Consider the following 21253-nt stretch of genomic DNA (forward strand, 5'->3'; position numbering starts at 1 on the left):
AAAAAAAAAAAGGCAAAATACCCGTTCTCTCCTCAAATATTTACTGTGTACTTTAGAATCTCTTCTGGATTATGTTAACTAAAACAGCAAAACACAGGAGAATTGAATGAAAAAACAAACAATTACAGCAAAGTGAAGTGATTTACAAATAAACCTGGATATATAATGAAATTACTTTTTGCATTAGTAAAAAAAAAATATATATATATATAGTTTTCAATAAAGAATCACAGCAAGGGTTAAGGGAAAGGCAGCAATCTCAGCTGCTATTACAAGAACAGATACTTGCTTGGGAAAATTAAAGCGACTTGTACTACAGAACACTGAAAAAAAGAGAAAATCCTAAGGCTCGGTGAGATGGGTGAGCCCCTGAAATGATAACACGGGTCAAAGAACTGAAATAAGTAACTTAAAAGTCTGCATCAAGAGTGCCCTTTGCACAGGCACCACATGTTACCACCATACATTAGAGGGTCAATTGAAATTAGATGGAACCATAAAGGGGGATTTACAGCAAGAACGAGAGGCAATTTAAGAGAACACAGGCAATATATTCAGAGTATCTCCACAAAACGTTGCTCATCTGCAGCCTGCTTTGCAAAGATGGCCCAGATGAGCTGCAAGCCTATTTTTACATATATTTAAAATAAATAAATAGGTTGTCAAATGAGATTAAAGTGTTTCCCCAGATGATGTACAAGCTTTGAAGATTTACGAAATGCATATTCATTCACTGTGTGTGTGTGTGTTTGTTTGTTTTATAAGTAAAAAGGTTTCATAGTTAAACCTGCATGAATTTAAAAGCTAATAGTTTCACTAATTCACAGTATGCATGTCACAGCACAACGTTTTAGTTCCTCAAGTAGCAGATTTTGCTGCAAGGAATCTGAACAATGCTGAATATAAAAAGCACTAAGCCCCGTACATTTTATATACCTATCTGTGCTTCTCAATTGGCATAACCTTCAAAAGCATGCAAATACAGTGTAAACTAATACAAATATACCTAGGTCAAGTAACATAAATTAGAAGTTTTAATCACATGAAGATTGCTTCATTTCTTACCAAAAAAAAGCAAATTCTGTATAGCCGCAAGTGAAGCAGCATTCATTTTCTGACTGAATCACAACAGTGAATCTTAGAGATACAACTGTAAAAATTTCTAAGGCAATAAAAAGAAAACAATGCACTATGCCACATTCTGCAAATCCTGAAAATAAATTGCAGCTTAGCGTTAATGAACCAGTTTGTATAAACTCCCCCTGGAAAGGCAAGCACATGTACTATAACGCTAGCTATGCTAAGCCATCCTGCAGTATAGACATCTCTACATATTAGAAAACATTCTGCAACTATAGGCTAAAATCCATAGCGCTAAAGTCCATTTATTAATAAAAGATTGACATGGAGAGAGACACTACCTACCCACAAATACATCATCATCTTGAAAGAAATCAAGGGCTCTGTCAGCACACAGAAGTCTCCTTACTTCACCAAGTATGTCTGGAAGGAAAACTGAAAACAGTGGGTAGAAAATCTTGCCTTTTTCTGTCAAGTCCTCACAGTTCTCTTCTTTTCTTATACAAGGTGGGTTTTTTTTTTTTTTTTTGGTTTGTTTATAAGAATAGCATTCGTTCAGTGGCTCTTTCTGCGTGTGAAGTGACTTGCTTCAGGCTGTCTTTTTTCTTCCCTTTTTCTCTCTAACTCAGTCTGTCCTTTCTTTACTGTCAGGCTTGCTTAGGTAACAATTCTTGGTGTATCTATTTAACGAGCAGGTTCGAGCACTGAAGGCAGCCAACTACATTGGAGAAAGGGGGGAGGAAAAAAAAAAAAAAAAGAAAAAGAAAAAATAATTAAAAAATGAGGGTATACCACTTCCTGGTTGTTTCTTATAGGATGTAAAGGCACCCCCCTCTCTTTAGGAATGAAAGGAGAATTTCTAAGACATCTTGACAGGGGGGGAAAAAAAAAAAAAAAAGAAAACTATGTGTGTATATATACGTGTATGTATATATATATATATATGTGTGTGTATATATATATCTGAGAGGCTAGCAGGTGACTCCAGTGGCACTCAAGCCATTCTCTCGCCTTCCTAAGGGACCCAGTTCACAAATCCTGCATTAGAGAAATTTTTAAACTCTAAGCAACCCTCCTACAGAAAAGAAAGGCACATGTAGCACGCCCGGCTTCGCCTTTATCGCTTTAAATGTACTTCAGATAAAAGCCGCATCCCGTCGGGTCAAGGCCTTTCCCAATCTGATTACTCCGGCACCCGAGCGCTCAACACACTTTTCTACAGCCATCTACTGACTTCCCTGCGCTATTGCTGCTGCTGCGAGTCCTGCTGCAGGAGAACTGCCACTCAGAAACAGGGAAACACAAGCACTGAACCAGGGAACAGCAACAGGGTTTACACTAATTTACTACTATTTTTTTTTTTTTTTTGTCACATTTGTTTTTGCAATAAAATGAGATACATTCAAAACTCAACATTGGAGAGATTTATGATGTGGGTGTTTTACAAGACACAAAGGCCAATACACGGAACTAGATTTAGTGATCACCTTAATATTTTTTAAATTGAGGACATCTTATATAAAATGAATCAATATGCAAGTGATTTAGAATCTTTGGACTGCAGCTAAATATTTACCATTTCCTACAAGGAAATATTTTTAACTCACTTAATTTGCTTAGTTCTCATGCACAATATATTTGCTAAATTGAGCAACAGCATCCTCATGTGAGCGAATTTGACAGTGTAAGGGGACACTTGATCACTTTATAAACTGCGTATTATTTGTCTTGAAAAGCACCCCTGACCTTGTCAACTGGCAGCATAGCACACCATGACCGTTATATGCTTTGGGTATTGATGGAGAAAGCTACAAATACAACCCACCCTCTAAGTGCATCAACTATTTAGAGTAAATACTTAATGATTATAAATCAATGGCTAAATAAAAGAAGTATGTATACAAATGGCCATGGGAATGGGATTAAACAAAACTTTTATTTTTGTGTTTGATTTTTTACTGTCTTCAGTCATGGACTTTCAAACAAACAAAAAAAACAGCCTTCCTTTAACTAAAGACTCCAGCCAATTTACATATCCAGCCTAACCATACAAGGCAAAATGTCATCTAAATAATTAAAACACATTAACCAAATTGCATAATCATTCACTGCACCAAGGCAGGTGGCAAATGGGTGGGCACCTGCTGGAACAGCCTCTCACCAGGAGAGGCAACGGGAAAGCAGGACCACAGGGAGCAAACCCAAATCCATACTGCTAAACAAACAGTATCCAGGAGAGTCCTCAAGACTCCTACCCCTGGCAGGAATAAAAATAACTGCTAGACCGCTAACATGTCCAAACTGATTTAACATAGAGTTAACAGGACTTCATACTTCATTCTGAGATGCAAATACAGAAGTGCATACAGATACAGAGATATGCATATGCATACAGCCAGATCAGTTAAGTTTGTCCTGAATGCTGTGTCATGTAAAGGAATATTACCTTCTTTTAGTGAAAACAGAATAGAAACAATAGATCAATTACTAAAGAGATAATTTTACACTCATCTGCAAGGATAATACAAACCTAAATATGCTTAGTATCATTGCATAAAGGAAAGTCACAATGGCAATCTTTAAAAGGAAAAGAACAGCATTTTCCCTTGGTTTATATTTTGTTTGCTTTGTTTCTCTCTCAATCTTTAGACAATCTAATCATCAATATTCATCAGTCTAACTTGGTCACCATTAAACTGTACATTTCATCTCATTCTGTCTACTGTATCGTGCACTGTGTTCTTCTGTATTCAACTACACTATAATATACATGAAATATCATGTTAGAATGAATTAGCTTATTTTGCTTAAGCTGAAAATACATTTTCTGATAATGTATCTGCTCATCTGCCAGCCAGTCAGAAGTTCTCTCTGATCTTTACATCTCAACAGAACACACAAGGTTCTGAATTTTCAAAGATTGGTTAAAAATTTTATTAACATGATAAAAGGCAGTACGCAGTTATTGCCTATAAATTACTTGTATCAAAATTTCCCTGTTTTTGAGCATAGATAGCATATAAAACTTCAGTGAACTGTGTCCCAAGGCTCTGAACTAATCTTTCTGTATTTTTAATTTTCATCATTATTAAAGTGGTTAATCAATTCTTCATATCTTATTCCTTCAAAGTGAAGCAATTTCAACACAAAACCATTTGTTTAGAATGCTTTATCTTTAGCACTGCTGTTATTAAATGAATTGTTCCTTAGATTATTTCCAGTTTTTACATGGGTAGAAAAACATGAATAAAAAGAAGATGAAAGACAGAAACACAGAGTGTTCTTTTTTTTCTTTTTCCTCTCTCTCTCACCTGTGACTAAAGTAGAACCCAAACACTATCTGCTGAGCTTAGTTCCCCCCTGTTCTGGATGTGGGAGCAGTGTCACAAAAGCAGGAGCGGGGCCAACCATGGTCATTTTAATAAAAGTTGGTCCAAAAGAGCTGCCTTTGGGCTCACATCAAAGGCTACTGAAATCAATAAGAATTGTGCTGGTCTTTTAAAGACCATGCGATCAGAAACTCTGTTCCCAAGATGACTAGACACTATTTGCTGTAAAATGACATCTGATTCCCCATAACACTACCAAAGGCATTTATATGAGGCTCTTCAATAGAGGCATTTACTTAGGCATTAGCTTCAGAGCAGTGGCATTTCTATACTAGCTCATAATATACACAATTTAATTCTGATTAACAAGACTATAAAATATTTTGGCTATAGAATTACTGAATTAAGAGCAGATAAAAATAGCTCATAACAGCAAAGATGAAAGAATAAATAATTGTGCAACTATACATTAATCTAATCAAAATTATTTCTATAAGATCAGCACATTCTTATTGGCACCTACACAACTCAGAGTACAAAAACTGAGCTCTAAGTCAAGAGTTCCATTATGTTATTAAAGAGACATAATTCATGGTTACATCTTGGCATATTTATTAATGATAAAGATGATTGAATATAATATTGATATTGCAATTTACTGCATTGGAAGAAAAGAAAAGGTAAACTATATATCTCATCTTTCAGGGTATGTAAGATTACTAGAAATCAAGAATATTTCAATACTCTTGAATATTTAACTGCAATGCTAAAACACTGCAATCTCCCCTTTTGCTAGATGCTATGTAAACACATAGAAAGATGGCAAAACTACTGATCATAATGACAGAAATTTCAGGAACTTCAGTGAGCCCACACTTTCAATTAATGTGTCTACTTCGTATTTTAAAAACAGTCTTTTTTTTTTTTTTTTAAGTAACATCTTAAAAAAAGCCTAATAAAAAATGGAAGAGAGAGAATGTGGTGCTAATGATTGTGCTGACATTACTGCTGAGGAATTGCTTTTTGTACTTAGTCTTCTCCCTCAAGAAAAGACACCAACCAGGCAGATGGCACAATAGCTGCAACAGCACTAAAATCTCATATATTTAGGGAACTGAAAACAATTTGAAATACTCAGGGAGCTGGTAATATTTGTATTTCTCCTTCATTTCTGCACTTGATATTTTCATTTATCATGGCTATTTAGAAATGAAAAACTGCAACATTTTAGAAGATGTTGCAATAAATCTATTCTTTATTCACTGCAAATGCAAGGGTCCTGTTACTGCTGCTTTGCTTTGTTTTTTCTGTGTTTTGGCGTTTGCGTTTAATTTCAGTGCAACTGTAAGAAGTGTGCATCATGACGCATAGTTCAACTTTTGATGCAAGAAATTAGTTTCCATAAACTTCTAAGCATAATTTGAAAGATCAGAGCATTTTCCCTGGGAAGCCTGGGGAATGAGCTGTTACCAATGCAGTTGTCAGACATCATCATGATTTCAAATATTTAGCCAGGATTCATGGTTGTCCAGTGAAGTGTGTCCTATGTGCAGTTCAAGGGGTGACAGGTAGCAGCCGTGACAAAGATGCTGTGAGACACACATTGCATTTATGCAATTCATAGCATCCCTAGATCCAAGCATCTCCAACTTGCTTGCTTTCTTCCTAGCATAGTGAAGTGACGTGATATGCGAGGGACATGACCCTTGGTTGGGTATGTGCTGATCATTTATTCCCTTCCCAGTGTTCATTTATTCCCTTCCCAGTGTTCACGCGAGCTTAGCATTCCTCCAAACATTCAAAAGGTGCATCCTGACCAGATTCATAGCGTAACTCGGGTAACTAAGAAAAATTATTAGCAACTATTGCTAGATTGAATAACAGCTGAGTCCTGTCACCAGAATCTGGTGACAAGCGCTGTACTGTTGCTACTTTCCCTCTGCTTTTGGTGAGAACAGAGCAGACGCTGTTTCACCAAGGAAATCCCTAGCAAGCAGATACACAGCTCAGTACCAGCTCCTGCATCCTGCAGTGAAGCTCGTGTACTGGGCACCAGCCTCAATCCTCAGGGGAGGCCGGTGTGAGTGCCCTGTGGTATGGCGACGGGTTTGCATTTATTTAGATTAACGTTTGTAGAAGATAAAGGTTTTCAGAATCCTCTGCCAGAGGACTGACACAAGACAAAACAATCAGAACATAGTGCCTAGCAGAAAATAGCATTCAAACTAAATTTCCTGAAATATTAATGTGTTTCTCTAATCTCCTTCTCCTAGAGACCTTCCAGGTGCTCTTGCAAATCCTCACTGTGATTGTACAGATTACGCTCAGGCAGATAACCAAGAGAAACAAAGCTGTTGCATTCCACAATCAGCCACGCTTGCATGAAACAAGTTGTATATCAAGCACTGAAGATGGGGAACAAGCGTGTCTCAGTCCATTTACTCACTGAGAACTAAAACTCATCAACATATTTGTTGAATAAATTTGAATGAGTTAATTAGATAACTCAGGATAATTTTGAGTGAAAAAGAAAATAACATCATCAGATAATTTATCTCCAGGCAAGTGATTGCTCAGTTCTAGCTAAAACCTTCTACTTCCCACTGCCTATAAAATCTTTGCTTCGAGAGAACACAGAGAAGGCTATCATTCTTGTAACAATAATGTGTTTTTAAAATCCAATTCAGGGTATTTCCATCTTCATGGCATGTCACATTATTACATTCTCCTTAGGCTAATCTGAAACCAACTATTGCTACCTATTATGTGTTCACCAAAACACGGAGAAAGACACTGTACTCAGATTTGCTCTGGATAAAGTACTAGAGCCAACCAAGATGGATCTTCAGCTGACATCAGCCAATGTACTTCTACAGGCAGCAGCATAAATCAGTTCAGATCAGCTGATACAGGGATTTGATATGAAACCCTCTCCCCAAGCAAATAAATAAACAGCGCTTGTTTCTCTTGCACAAAACAAGTAAATAACAAAAACTTAAGGCATGGAAGTTCTTTTTTTGTTAAAAAAAAAGTAATTACAACATTTCTAAGGTATAAATGTGTTTTACATGAGGAGGGGCAATTAATATTTGATAATCATCACTAATATGATAAAACACAGGTATTACCAATGACTTAAGTACTACTTGCCTATAATTTTCACTTTATGAGTTTATAAATCGCCTTGGTATTTAGTGCAGGCTCCTTAAATCCAGAAGTCTTTATGCACTGCATGGTAACAAATGGATCAGTTTTATCCCTTCTGATAGTTCAGTCAATCACAAACCCTCCAGCAAAGCCATCACACAGAACCTAATGCAGCAAGGCCACCAGTGGCTATATCTATATCAGTGACTTTATATCTGACTAAACAAAGTCGGACAGAGCCTTGTAACCCGAGTTGGACCACAGGGTGGTTTAGCAAGGGCCATACTCAGTTGTGTGGTCAGTCACAACAGGGCCCGGCCCACTGGCAGTGCCAAGCACACAGGAACTTTATCGCTGCCATGCTCAGAGTGTGACAGGGCCACAAAGAAAATCCCTTCCTCGGGCACCAAATCCATGTGGCAGTTGGATGCAAAGCTGCATCACACTTCAAAGATCCCCCGCCTTGACCCCAAGAAGCCCCCCAGATGCTGGCTTGTGCCTGCAAACAAGGAAGACGTGGAGTAAAGACCTGGATTGGAAGAAAAAAAAAAAAAAAAAAAAGAGAGAAATGATAGATTTTAGGGACAAATGAGCAGACACAGGATGCATCATTTCAGAAAGGCTCTGTGGAAGGGAAAAATTTTCAAAAGGTAAAATAAAAATACGAACATTTCAGAGAAAGTAAGAGACCTAAGAGAAACCAGACACTTGCAGAAATAGAGGAGAAGTCTAAATGCACAGGCTCTCTACATTACAGGTCCACAGAAAGGCACTGAGGTAACTCAAATAATAGCCCAATATATACATATATTTTACGATTGCTGATCTATTTCATTAAATTTCATTAAAGCTAGCTTTGCATACTGCATCATAACTGAAGAGTGCAAAACACCACCCGAACAACTGGTAAGGAACCATTTACACAGGTTAGCATTTTGTGTACTAGCAAGGAGCCTGCGAAATAGCGTGCTTCAGAATGTTCTGCGAGTGCTTTGTTTGAAACCCCTATTCCTCATTCTCACTGAAATCAGAGACTGCTTGAGGAGCTACTAATGGCACCATCGGATCAAGAAAAGGAAGCGGGGATGCTGCTCTTTAATAAATCAATGCCTTTTTTGGCTGCTTTCCAGACCACAGAAACACTCTGGGCATCTTCGCCTTCCTTTCATTTTGTGCCTTGGAGGACTCTCTCCATCATCTTTATGGCTGCATATACTTTCCATATCCCTTGCTTATTCTTGGCTTCTACCTTGAGACTTGGTGGACACTCCCCTTCAATAGCTTTCAGACTGTTTTTCCAGAAACCCTTGACATTTACTGGAACCATTTGTGTATTATGACAAATCAGTAATGAGATAACAGTTAAAAGCTGCATCAGTGTTTTCTTAATCCATGCAAAATGCTGTATGTACGTCTAAGCCCAAACAGTTCTCGGAATTTTCAGTAATGCTATCAAAGGATTTTGAAAACTCTCTTGGGAAACTTTGGCCCCTCAGTCCAAATTATGTGAGGGAACCCAGGGGATGCCAAGGAACAAAGCAAGTGGGATGAAGAGTTGAGAGCCTTTCTGGCATCTCAAACCAACACAGTCATGAACGGTTCTGCACCCAGTTATCCATGATCTGCTCTCATTCTCACCAAGCACATAGTTTGCATAGCTTGGAAACTGTAAATCCATACTGAAGATAAATGCACACAATGCACAAAGTGCTCTGAGGAACAGGCTCTGTGCTCCTTTCCCCACAGCGTCACCAGATTGTGGCCAGTTCGTCATATCCCTTACAATTGCTCACAAGCAATAATAATAAAAAAGCCTAATCGTGAGTATGCAGCTTGTTACAAAAGGGCAAGCAGCAACATAATATTTAGAACACTTCTGTATATATGTATCAACCCTTAATAAGATAGGTCAGTTTTCCAGTTCTGTACCCCTTTGCACAGCCACCAAAAGGATAATAAACTGGACACTAAGCCACCTGCATGCACCTCAGGCCAGCCAGAGCCTTCCACCCTACTGTGAAATTTCCTTCAATAACGTGAAGTTGGATTCACTATTAACTCTACTATTGACTATTATCTGCTTGAAAAGAAGATACTGTCTGCATTGCCCATTCTTTCAGTTAAAAAATTTAATATAGATTAGTAGTACCATGCTTACCTTGGACACTCTCCATTAGCAGAGCTCCAGCCTCTACACTAAATATTTGTGGTTTGTGATGCTCTGAATCTCTGTATTTTCTACTCTCCTAAGGGGTTCATGGTTCACATCAGCTGGGTACATCTTTCCCAACAAAAGGCAAAGTTAACTATTTTCAACAGCAAACACACACATACCAAAACTGAAATAAACCAAAACAAATTAACATTAACTTCAAAGCCTAAGTACGTAACACACAAAGCAAAGCTGTAATTTGGCAAGGCTCATCTTCCACTGGAGCAGGACCACTAGAGGAGCAGAGCTCATCAGTGCAACCCAGCATGGGCAGAGAGTCTCCAGGACTCCAGGAGCAGAGACAGCACAACCCCGCGCAGCCCCGTGCAGGAGCCTAGCAAGAATCAGGGGGAATTCAGGTTATAAAAACACCCAGGAACAAAAACCTGCTTTTCCTAGTTGTTGTAATAGTCTTGAAAAGGGTTTTTTTTTTTTTCCCCCCTCGATTCAACTTTCCCCACACTATAGTCTCCTATTAATTCTAATAGGACAGCATCTGTATGCTTAAGTAAAGTCTTTATTTAAAATAAAACATCTGAATTTTTCGGTGCTTTCGGTACAAATGCTTGGATGGCCCTGAAAAAACTGTGAGAATTTTGTTTCATGAGGCATTTTGAAAACAGAGATTTTTCTCCTTCAAGTCAGGAGCAACAACATCTTGACAAATATCTGCATGGTGTACACAGCAGAAATTCTCTTTTCAGACCAGTTTGACATATAATGATCCAGGCTGAGAGTTTCTCAGCAGTCTCTAGGAAAGCCATTAATAACCAAGCCCATTGCCAGCAAAGTGCTCAGTGTCACAACTGGATGCACCTGGATCACCAGACTTGAAGGAGAGCTCTGTATGACCCCTTATTCCTACAGTGTTCTTTTCTATGCATGCATTTAATACCACTAATAATTTTTCAAAATCCACAACTTTCTGGATGAGAATTTGATTGACTACAACAGCCATGTAACTTTTGGAGAAAGGGGTTACAGAGTTGTTAGGATATAGTTGTTAGGATATAGTTTCCAGAAACTTTTGATTTCTCGATTTCAGTCATTATTGTATTTTAACCATCTCTCAGTCTATAATGCAAAGCTATTATGGCAGGTTATTGAGGTTTTGCTGGCAAGGGACAAAAATAATTGTTCCTCTGGTTTTAAGGTTTTTAGACGCCTCTTCTTATACCTGACATTGAGCTTTTATGAGGGAGCTGCTTTTCATAAGAAGCTTCTCCTTCCCCAGAGCGACTCCTTACAGAGGTTGTGGAAACTGGGATGTTTTCATTTCAAACTTCTCCCTCAGATTTCCATCTGGCTCCACTTTTTTTCTCCCTACTCCTTTGGGGAACTGCTAGAGGAGACTATCCAGGGCCATCAGAACAGCACATCTGAAACAGGGGAAGTTCTAACTAACACAATGAAGAATTTTGCAGGAACATTTCTTCAGGATTTTTTTTTAAGATGATTTTCATCAGCCTTTTGAACTGACTGCTGTTCACTGATTCATGAACACTATGGCCCTTTCATGCCACCTTGAGTTTCATCTACATAAATCATTTCTGGTCTATAAAATAATTTTCCAGTATTACCAGCTATACCTCCTGGACAGTAAAAGGGGAAATGAAATACCGAAACAACAGATAAGCCTCCAGTTAAAATATCAGAAGAAATAATGTGGATAATATAGTTAATACATTTTAGGGATTTTTTTAAGGCTTTATAACTCTGGCTTCTCCATCTTAAAGGGTGCACACAACTCATTATACAGAAAAAGCTGAAAACCTTCAGCAAACTCCTGTGAATACAAATAAAGGTACATTTTTATCCCATCATTATATACTGGTACCATATAAGTCACACAGAATCCTTTAGAAATAGTACAGTTCTTTCTAAAATTTATATAGGATCCTAATAGTGTTGTGCATCATTAAAGCTAAATCTTTAAAACCTTTCCAAGGTAAGAAATCAGTGATAAAAAAGTCTTTGGTTATTTTGGGTCCTTCAGAGATATCGTTATTTTAACATACTGAATAGTTTATGAAAAACTATTATTTTCTTGGAGCTAGTAAGTCTAAAAAGTGTGTAGTAAGCACTGTTTGCTTTTTAAAAAATAGAAGGCCACAGCTTTGCCAACAGGCAGCAATACCTGTTTTCATGTCTACAGATATGTCTAACAAATTACAGAGTTTGAATACACATGAATTCAGTAAAGTTTCATTTTATTATAGTCATCAATGAAAATTCAAAATACTATCTCATCCCTCCTTGTTAGCTCAATAGTCTGGATGCAAAATTTTCGTAACTGGAGCAACAACAAAAAGCACATCGACCTTTTTGTATTCGGTGTTAAAAAGACTTCCCTATACTGCTCTACTCTTCAGTCTGCACGAGTGAAAATACAATCAGATCTAAAGAATCAGACATGCCAAGAACTTGGGTGAATTATGAGCTGGTAAGTGGGTTTATAGTCTTTGGCAGATTTACAGGGCTTTTGTCTTTTTTTTTTTCTTTTTATTTTAAATCTACAGTTAGAGGTCAAGGAAGAAAAGCAAATAATTACAGTAATGTTACCTTGCCATATTTTGGGTTGCTAATTATCAGGTAAAGGTGAGAAAATACTCTTCATGACTCTAAAGTGGAATAGTAAGTATAGTTCAATTTCTGAAGTGAATTTTAGCGGAAGCAGGACAGCAGACATTGTTTAAGACTCCCTTGGGATAGAAGCAGAAAGAACAAACTAAATTCAAAAAAAAAATCTACCTTCTAAAAGGCATTAATATAGAAAATACACTCAAGTTTTGACTTGGGCACTGTGGCAGTCATGCCTGGAAATTACTGGGACAGGGAGAGTGGAAGGAAGAGGGAGAAGGGGGGGAAGCCAAGAAATGTTTTTCTCAGCACCATGCCTTTTAGATGCAAATATCTGCGCACAAAATCGGGTGCCTAGAATTATTAGCAAGGAACAGTTCTCCCAATGCCTCCAGCTATGTAGCAAACAAGTAGGCAGTGAACTATATCACATAAATTGTGGCATACAGTTGTGATCACAGTCATTGATCACAAAAAAACAGCAGGAATAGAAGATTAATGCAATTTCGCTTAAAACACCCAGGCCATTGTGTGACATAGCAAAGGTAACACAGAAATCAAGGATGTTTTTGTACCATAAACTATCCAGGGCAAAGAATGTATCTTACTCTGTGCTTGCCAGATGCCTGTAATGTATGGCCCTATATAAATGATTCTTAGCAATGACAAAAACAGTTGTAGAAAGCAGCAGTTGAGAAGATGAAGTGATCTATAGGATGTATGGAAAACTGCAGCCAATGGAAATGATTAAATCAGGGTAATAAAAGTTTTAATTATGTGCTTTGTAAAAATATTTTTTTTTAAAAAAATCACCATTATATTAAGGATTCAAACAATGACTACAACACTGGGATATGGCTGCCCCTATTTCAACAAAGAGTTCACTTTGCTCAAGCTCTAACCTGCCTTTTTTCCATGGAGTCTCACTGAAAAGTGTGGAGAGAAATCCCAAAGATGAGACATTATTTGTCAGAAAGAGCAAATATTTACAAGTTCAAAAAAAGGAAAATAAAAGTCATGGAAAAGCTCACAACATTTTTTTTGGATCCTATCACCATAATAGCTACTCTAGTAAATTCTTAGAATGGAAAGTTATAAAAATGTTGCATAGGCCAGAATACTTGGCTTAAGAAACCTTGCAACTGAAGACAGTGTACCAGTAGACAATCACAAACCAGAGGACAGAAACGATCACAAGTGTCTCATTTTGGGTGGATCACAGTAAAAACATCAATCACTCAAGCGTCAAGAAGAACAGCAGCTCCTGCACAGCCTTTCCCTTTTCCAACCCCACATCCAGCAGAGACTGAAAGCAGGTCCACTGCTGGACCTGTTCCAATTCAGAGCCAAACACAGGGTTTGCCAGGATAACATGATGCAAGATGACTTAGAACAGAAGCTATTCTGGTATTCCTTCTCTCAGAGGCATCTTCCAGACTATTCATAAAGAAAATGTCCCTAGGAAATACTGTAAGATCATCAGCAGCACCCCAAACTCTTCTTCTCCACTAGAAGAGTCACTGACAACATCAAGTGCTCTGCAGAAGAAGCTATATGCAAGTGTTACAGGAAGCCTGCACAATTACTGTACCAAATGCTCCTGTTCTGAGTGTGCAAGCTGGCCCCACATACACTGGGTGTCCAACTTGGCACATTGCTGAGGCATTCGCCTCAGGAGGACAGCGCCAGGACAGCGAACCCATGGTGGTTCAGTAGTCCTTATACTCTCTACATCTATTTCCTTGTAGCTCTTCAGAAGTTTGCCACTTCCTGAACCTCAATAATATCTTGTCAACTGCCTCACAAACCCATTCCTCACCTTGATCTTCCGGGTATAAGATGATTTTAAGTATGTGCTGAGTTACTGCTTAATTCCGTACTGTGCACAGCAGCATTAGACACTATCAGAGCTATGGCAGGGGAAGGGAGTTACTGAAATATTGCTTCCAGCTCGTCAAACATTACTGTAATGCTTCAGTTTCAGCTATTACAAATTACATTACTAAGAAAACATCTGATTGTGCAAAAATCAAAATTGAATTCAAAAGGAAGCGGGACTTGCACAGCAGCAAATATTCTGCCTACTGCTCTCAGGGAGAGATGCCAAAAAAGCATTTGGAAGGAAACCGAGTGTTTTCTGAATGATGTTCATCAGTACCAGTAACAAGAAAAATATCTAGCGACGCCTTCATTATTCCTTAAGCGTTTCAAAAATGAAAGTGGTGCAGCAGTCAGCACGGCAGGAGGATAACAGCATCCTCACGATGACAGGCCGTGTCACTTTGGATATGAACCCTAACAGCTTTCATTGACACCTATTATTATTTTTTGATAATGGTCATGGTTATTAGGAACTTAAAGATAATACTGGCATTCAGGTTGTTGTCTATGCTCGGCAAGGCTCCTAACCACCGGGCAGTACTTCATTCCATTAGCACAGGGGCCTGCAAACAAATGCTACCACCATTCTTAATTCCCCTCGCTCCTCCCATCTTTTTTTCCCCTCCTCAACATATTAATAGCAAGCTAGGTGAAAACTAGGTGAAAAGTTTTCCCTACTTGAAATTAAGTGTACTATCTCAAATATAAGCTGATACTAAATATCAGATGATACTAGACCCTGTCCTTCCCATATCTTAGACCAAAGAACTCCAGTTATATACAATGCATCCTCATAATAAGTGTATGTGAAAAGCCATTCATTACAGCCACAAGTTGCTTAAAATTTGAGATCGTCCAAGTTAATCACACCATTTACCATTAGAACTCATTGATATTCTAACATTAGAGCTTAAAAATGCTCCATGCTCACTTTATAGTGCATATGAAGTATTACTGGATACAGATCAAACACATTAGCTTAGAAAACAAAATTCAGGCATGTAAATACAGATATAGAGAAGTTAAATGTAAACAATTACATTGAGTTGATAACAGGAAATAATGTCTTAATTGAAAGAAAGGCTAGGTATGACCAGTAAGGTGCGGGTTAGACTGCAAATTTAGATTAAGTCCTCAGGTTATGATAAAACTGATAATCCCTGGTTTAAGTAAAAACAGAAAGAAAGATTCAGTAAAAGCTGTAGAGACTCCTGAGGCTGTCACTATGCTTTTTTACAACTTTATGAATTATAGTTTATTTCTACCTATGGTTGGCATCCTAAGCTTCCTCACAGTCTTAAATAAGCAATGCGATTCATGCTTCAAAGTCTAATTTTTGGCCACAAATATGAGAAGAAATGGTATTTTTTTAAAGGATTTTGAGCAAGCTGTGAGATCTGTGTCTTTACAGGTCATTTATAATGCATTAAAATGACAACTCCATTAAGCTCCAGATGGCTACTCATAACACAGTATGTGGTGGTAAGAACTAGTCAGAGAAGAAGATAAGGTGGATCTGCCAAAGAACAGAGTCATAAATCAGGAGTGAAGAACAAAACACAGAACTGGGAGGACGACTAGGTACTATCAGTCAATATTTCTGTAAAAAAATACTAAAAAAAATAGTGAGGAGATGTAGTTGGAGAAAATGAGAGAGATTCAGAAACTAGGAGGATGGGAAATACTTAAGCAATCTAGTACTACTATGGATGTTTACATTTTGCTGTTTTAATCCTATTTCCTTGTTATATCTCAATTCTTTCAGTTGGGATGAAGCAATATTTTGTGGTGAAGAGATTGCCTCATATCCAGATCCCATGGGAAACCTCACAGGCCAGACAAATCTAAACCTGCCTATTATTCAGGAACCTCAAACACGTTCCCCACCTCAGGAGAAGCCTGGAAGTCGGAGAAGAGCAACACTTCACCCCGATACAATCAGCTGCCCTGAAGGCCTATCCTGAGTGCCATGACAGGGGCTAAGGGCATCAGCACAGAGCTATGACCAGAACACCTCCACACACTATATTGACTTCTCACTGTGTTCTTTCTGCCACAGCAGATGAGCTAGGATGAGCTAGAATAGATGCTGCACATGGGGCAAGATGGAGGAGGTTGGAAAAAAATCCAGGGAAGCTACACTCGGCACCAGCCCTGTTGTCACAACCATGTTTGCTCTCATGAAACTGCTGGGGTTTTTCTATTTTTTGTTTGTTTTTACCATGTACTGCAGCTGCAAGCTCCAACTCTGCGGCATGGTGCACTGCTCTCATTGCATCTCAGTGCGAGGAACACAGGAAGCTTCTTCTAGACTTGTAACTATTTCTCATTTCACAGGAAGGAGATGCACCTAATCTTAACAGGTTAAAGACACTTCTTATTTTGTTCTTTTCCAAAGCTGTCCTGAAAAACTCCCATTTTGAGATCACACAAAGGCGTTAGAAGCACCAAACTGACTGCTAATACACGTACACTTGTTATACCGGAATACACAGGAAAGCTATTACTGCATCACATTCGCTCCACTAATTAGTAAGATCACACATATTTACTTGCACTTGAAGGGGGCCTCTCCCCCCATTTAAATTTCAAAGTGTTTTCTTCCATTCTTCATTCACAAGAGAAAATTCAATAAAAACAAATGAAAACTTTCTTAGTTCTTATGGCACTGCTACTTCTTGAAGAGACCGTCCTTCAAGTATTATAGCAATATTTTAACTTTGACAGCTGCTCTGTTGAGACATTACTATGGATAAAACAAAACTTCTCACTCCAGCTCCACTACAATAGCAATGCAGCCCCATCACCAGGGAAAGCGTCAAGGACAACATGTCAAGCATCATTCTTGCATAACTTGTTTACCAAAATTCATACGGCAAATATGGCAAAGACCAACTGAAGCATCTAGATATGTTGATGAGGTGAATGTAATGAATGGGTGAATGTTTGCTTAACAACACTGCACAACTTGCTCTAAGACTACAGAATATTCTTTATATTTGCAAGTCACACAGGTACTGCTGATGTTTAGTAAACAAGGAATGCTGCTGTTCGCATTTTCAAAAGTATTTTTACATGAAAAATTAAGAGCATGCTTGCTTCACACCTGCCTGTCTCCCAACTTTAAAATGGGATTTTTAAGACAATACCCATCATATGGTATAATAAACAAAGCTCTGTTAAGCAACACCTAAAGGATTCAAAAGCTTTTTTTTTTTTTCTCCTAGGAATAAACTTTCCAAACAATTATTAGAACCAATTAGCTGTACAAGGCAATACTTGTGATGAAAAAGGAGTGGCAGAGGTACTGGCACATGAAGCATTCAAAGGAAGTGGGGACTGAAACCTGTTTAAAACACTATACAAAAAAGGCCAAGTTAAATAAAAAGGGCTTGTACACCAGCAGACTGTACACTCTAAGTCACCGGGACCACCTTTGCCACTTCCCTCACGTTCTGAGCAGTAGCTCCTACCCAAAACCACACATACTGAAGCAAGGCAAGGGGAGCGGCAGTATCTTCATTTCGAACCAAATGGTAATGGAGAAAGTTTGAGAAACGTGGTGACATTTACCATTACTAAATCTTTACGTGGCTCATGAAAAGATGACACTGAATGTCAAAGCAAGCTCTAGTAGAGGTATTTACTATCAAATTAGTTAAATTATAGTAGAAAAGCCTCATCTACTACAGCTCTTTTGTATTGACATATATATATATATATATATATATGATATTTACCAACAACCAGGAGACATTAACTGAGCTCATTAAGTTCACTTCAAATTAAGATCTTGTAGCCCTAACCCTCCATCAAGCCAAGGATTATCAAGACCAGCAAAGCAGAAGTGACACCAGACACAGACATCATAAACATTTGGGCAGTGGGCGATTCCCCACATTATCAACCTGGAAATAGGCAGTGTTGGGGCTGAGCACTAGGTTTTCTGGTGCTATGCACACTATGACTGTCTTGGTGTAACTGCGGGCTGTCATTAGTTTGGCTAGCTATATATATATATATATATATATATATATATACATACACACACACACACGACTGAGAGCAATTGTTCTACCATGTATCTATGATTTAACTGTAGAGCTCTGATACATATATATCTTTTCAGTTCTGTTATATTTCTGACTTTACTATACTTTTAGCTGTGTTTTAAGCTCTTATCTTGAATAAATTCTCATATTTGACAAATGATTAGTTCAGTGCAACTAATCCCAGAATCCCAGAGGTGCCTCTAGTGGCATCACACCCATCTGGCACAGACTAGATTCTGCTTCACATATGAAATAAAAAGAACATCTTGCGTATCACTGCACTTACCCTTAGTTGTTCTCTTTCACAACTCATCTGTTGCCTTGAGCTCTACCAGGAGAAAAAAAAAAAAAAAAGAAAAAATTCAATTTTAAAAGTATAATGTTCATGAAGCGAGAAAGTTGGTCTAGGTTCCTTACATCTTACATGAAGAATTATTGGAAATTTAGCCATAAGTCTTAACACAGTACTGTATCTTGGATCTAGATAGATTTATTTTTGCAAAAAAGTTTACTTCTTGGATTTATTATTTTAATTTTATAAATTAAAGATCAAAAATAAGCTAACACCAACACTACAAGAAGTCACCAGGAGTGATGTTGAAGTACAAAAGCATTTTTTAAGAATGCTCTTTTTAAAAATAGAACTATGTTACCACTTTTTAGAGATCTCTTCAGGAGTTCAGTTCCAGAAGGAGCTTTGCTCTCTTTCTGTTTTATCATAAAACTGTATTATATTTGAGTATTACACTACATAGTTATCATGTCTAACAGTGCATATTAGAGATAAAGATGTAAGAGCTCTGAGAATTGATCATATGAATTCCTACAACTTCCAGTTCTGTGCTGGTCCAAAACTAACTCTGCCAATGAAGAAGAGTTTTCCCACCCTTCTGTCTTGAGGTCCTGCTCAGTGAGAGAGATGGTTCACAGGGAGCTGCTGAGCCAGCCCTCACTCTCCAACAGCAGCAGACACTGCTGTATTTGTGAGGGGACCAACCCAGCAAAAGAGTAGCTCTTCTAGAAAGAGCTCAAGGTGCTAAGTAGTAGCAGACGCTTCCCCTGCACATGGGCAGCATCTAAATCCATCCTGCCACAGGAACCAGGTTTGCCCAGGAAGGTGGAAGCGCACAGTTTCCAGCACCTTATCTTTCAGTGACACGTGATGAGGTTTTTTTTTTTTTTAATTAAAGAAAATAGGTTAAATGACTACTATAATTGTTAATGAGTACTATTAATTTTGCAAATGCGATCATTGTTGTTCCTGTAAGCATACATGGCAAACAATTCACAAAACATGAAAAAAAGAGATGCAACACTTGCTAAGGATATTTTTCAGAGGGTAGAGAGCATTTTCCACTACATTTTTCACCAACAGAACACAACAGAGCCTTAATGTTTGTAGGTTTTCAAGTAGTACTTCAACAACACCAGCAGTAGCAGTAACATAAATAGCAGCAGAAGCCAAAAGAATAGCCCTGCATGCTTTGCTCCTCTCTTCTATAGGCACCAGTGTTCGAGCTAGGACCTCGGATGAAGAGACCTCTGGTCTAAATCATATCAGCTGCCTTCAGTGGATGGGCAAGCTTGCCATAACACCAGCTATTAGGAAATCAAAGCAGGTCGGGCTTTGGGAAATAGAAGAAAGGCAAAAATTGAGAGGAAAAAAAAGCATCAAATGTGTACAACGGAGCAAGGAATACAGTAATGGCTTTTTAGGCAGATAATTAAGCCTATGTTTTAATTACTCATTTACAGGGCTACCTGCTAGGGCCTTTTGAATGAGGGAACTTCTAACCAGAAGTTTCTAACATCACAGAGAGCAGAGTAGGAAGCCTTATTTAGGATCAAAATGAAACATTAATGAGTAGTGGGAGAGTACAAGGAACAGGCAGAGGAGCCTGAACAAGATCAAAGAGGTCCCAGTCGACAGAGGTGACTGGTTTATCTTTCTCAACACGCAACTGCTGCTGCACATCTGCCAGTAACAGAAATAGAACAGAAACACCCACTTATTTTAAAACAAGTAACCTTCGTACCAGCGTATGGAAGTTTTATAACATTTTAAAACACCTTTCGCTGCAAAATCTGGCACCACATGCACACGCTGCTGTTTCCTGAAAGAAACAGAGGAAGACACAAAGGCGCAATGCACGGACACACCGCGAACAGTGATTTCCCTTCTTAAAAGCTCAGCAAAGATCTGATGCCAAGCCGGGTATTTTAGCTCTAATTACAACATCCATTCCAGTGACGGCTCCCCCCAAGAGAGCCAGCTTCCTCACAAAATGCTCCCTTCTCACCCTTCCCAGAGCTTTCCAGAACAAGGACGGAAGGCCAAATGGTAACGGGTTATTAGGGTAAGTTAAAAAGATCAAGTGAAACAAACCATGGTCATCTTAATGATTTTTTCCACCCATTTAAACAAACAATTTCATATGTATACATGTGTGAGTATATTTATACACACACACATATATAATGCACCTGGGAGAGGCTCATTTGGGCACATGCATTCACGTAGCTTTCTGTGCAACTGCCCAATGCCAAATTTGCTCTGTCTTGTTCTGCTTCTTTTGCTAACTGTGCCAGTTTAAGAGAAACACCCTGGCAGTACCAAGCACTTAGAGGAAAATATAAATAATGCATTTACAATATGTAAACCTGTAGTGATAAACCACAAGAACTGAAAACTATTACATAATTAATGATCAGGAGACCTTAGAAGCAAACCCTGTGCATGTCCTGCAATTTTAAATACACAAGATTCTCAACCTTAAATTTATTTTATTATGTCTGTGGATTGAGGCCTATGAAAGGAACTATTTATTTCTCTTCTTTTAGTTCAAAGCTGCATGACCAACCTGGTCAATGTGTTGGCTGTCATTATGTCAGGCTCTTGCATGCTAGAGGTTAGTGGAAGAATGCCTAAAATATTGATTCTCTTTAAAGGATTTCATCAAAGAAACATTTTT

At 38.2% G+C, this 21253-nt stretch overlaps 1 protein-coding gene across 13 annotated transcripts in view; it reads right to left on the reverse strand.

Moving 5' to 3' along the window:
• The window catches only part of RBFOX1 (RNA binding fox-1 homolog 1), a 950329-nt gene that overhangs the window by 333260 nt on the left and 595816 nt on the right, over positions 1-21253 (reverse strand). For 10 of the 13 annotated variants that reach the window (XM_088523038.1, XM_088523037.1, XM_088523031.1 and 7 more), the window contains one exon: positions 18568-18609. The exons of 2 other annotated variants lie outside the window; for them this stretch is intronic. In XM_088523038.1, coding sequence (XP_088379164.1) covers positions 18568-18594 — 27 coding nt within the window. In that variant the 5' untranslated portion in view covers positions 18595-18609. Of the gene's footprint in view, positions 1-1425; positions 1869-18567; positions 18610-21253 lie in introns of those variants that run through there. One more of the 13 variants, XM_088523051.1, reaches the window with a different exon arrangement.

Source organism: Tinamus guttatus, unplaced genomic scaffold (assembly GCF_059628265.1).
Source record: "Tinamus guttatus ecotype Peru unplaced genomic scaffold, ASM5962826v1 Tinamus_guttatus_pri_ptg000172l, whole genome shotgun sequence".
Classification (NCBI taxonomy): domain Eukaryota; kingdom Metazoa; phylum Chordata; class Aves; order Tinamiformes; family Tinamidae; genus Tinamus; species Tinamus guttatus.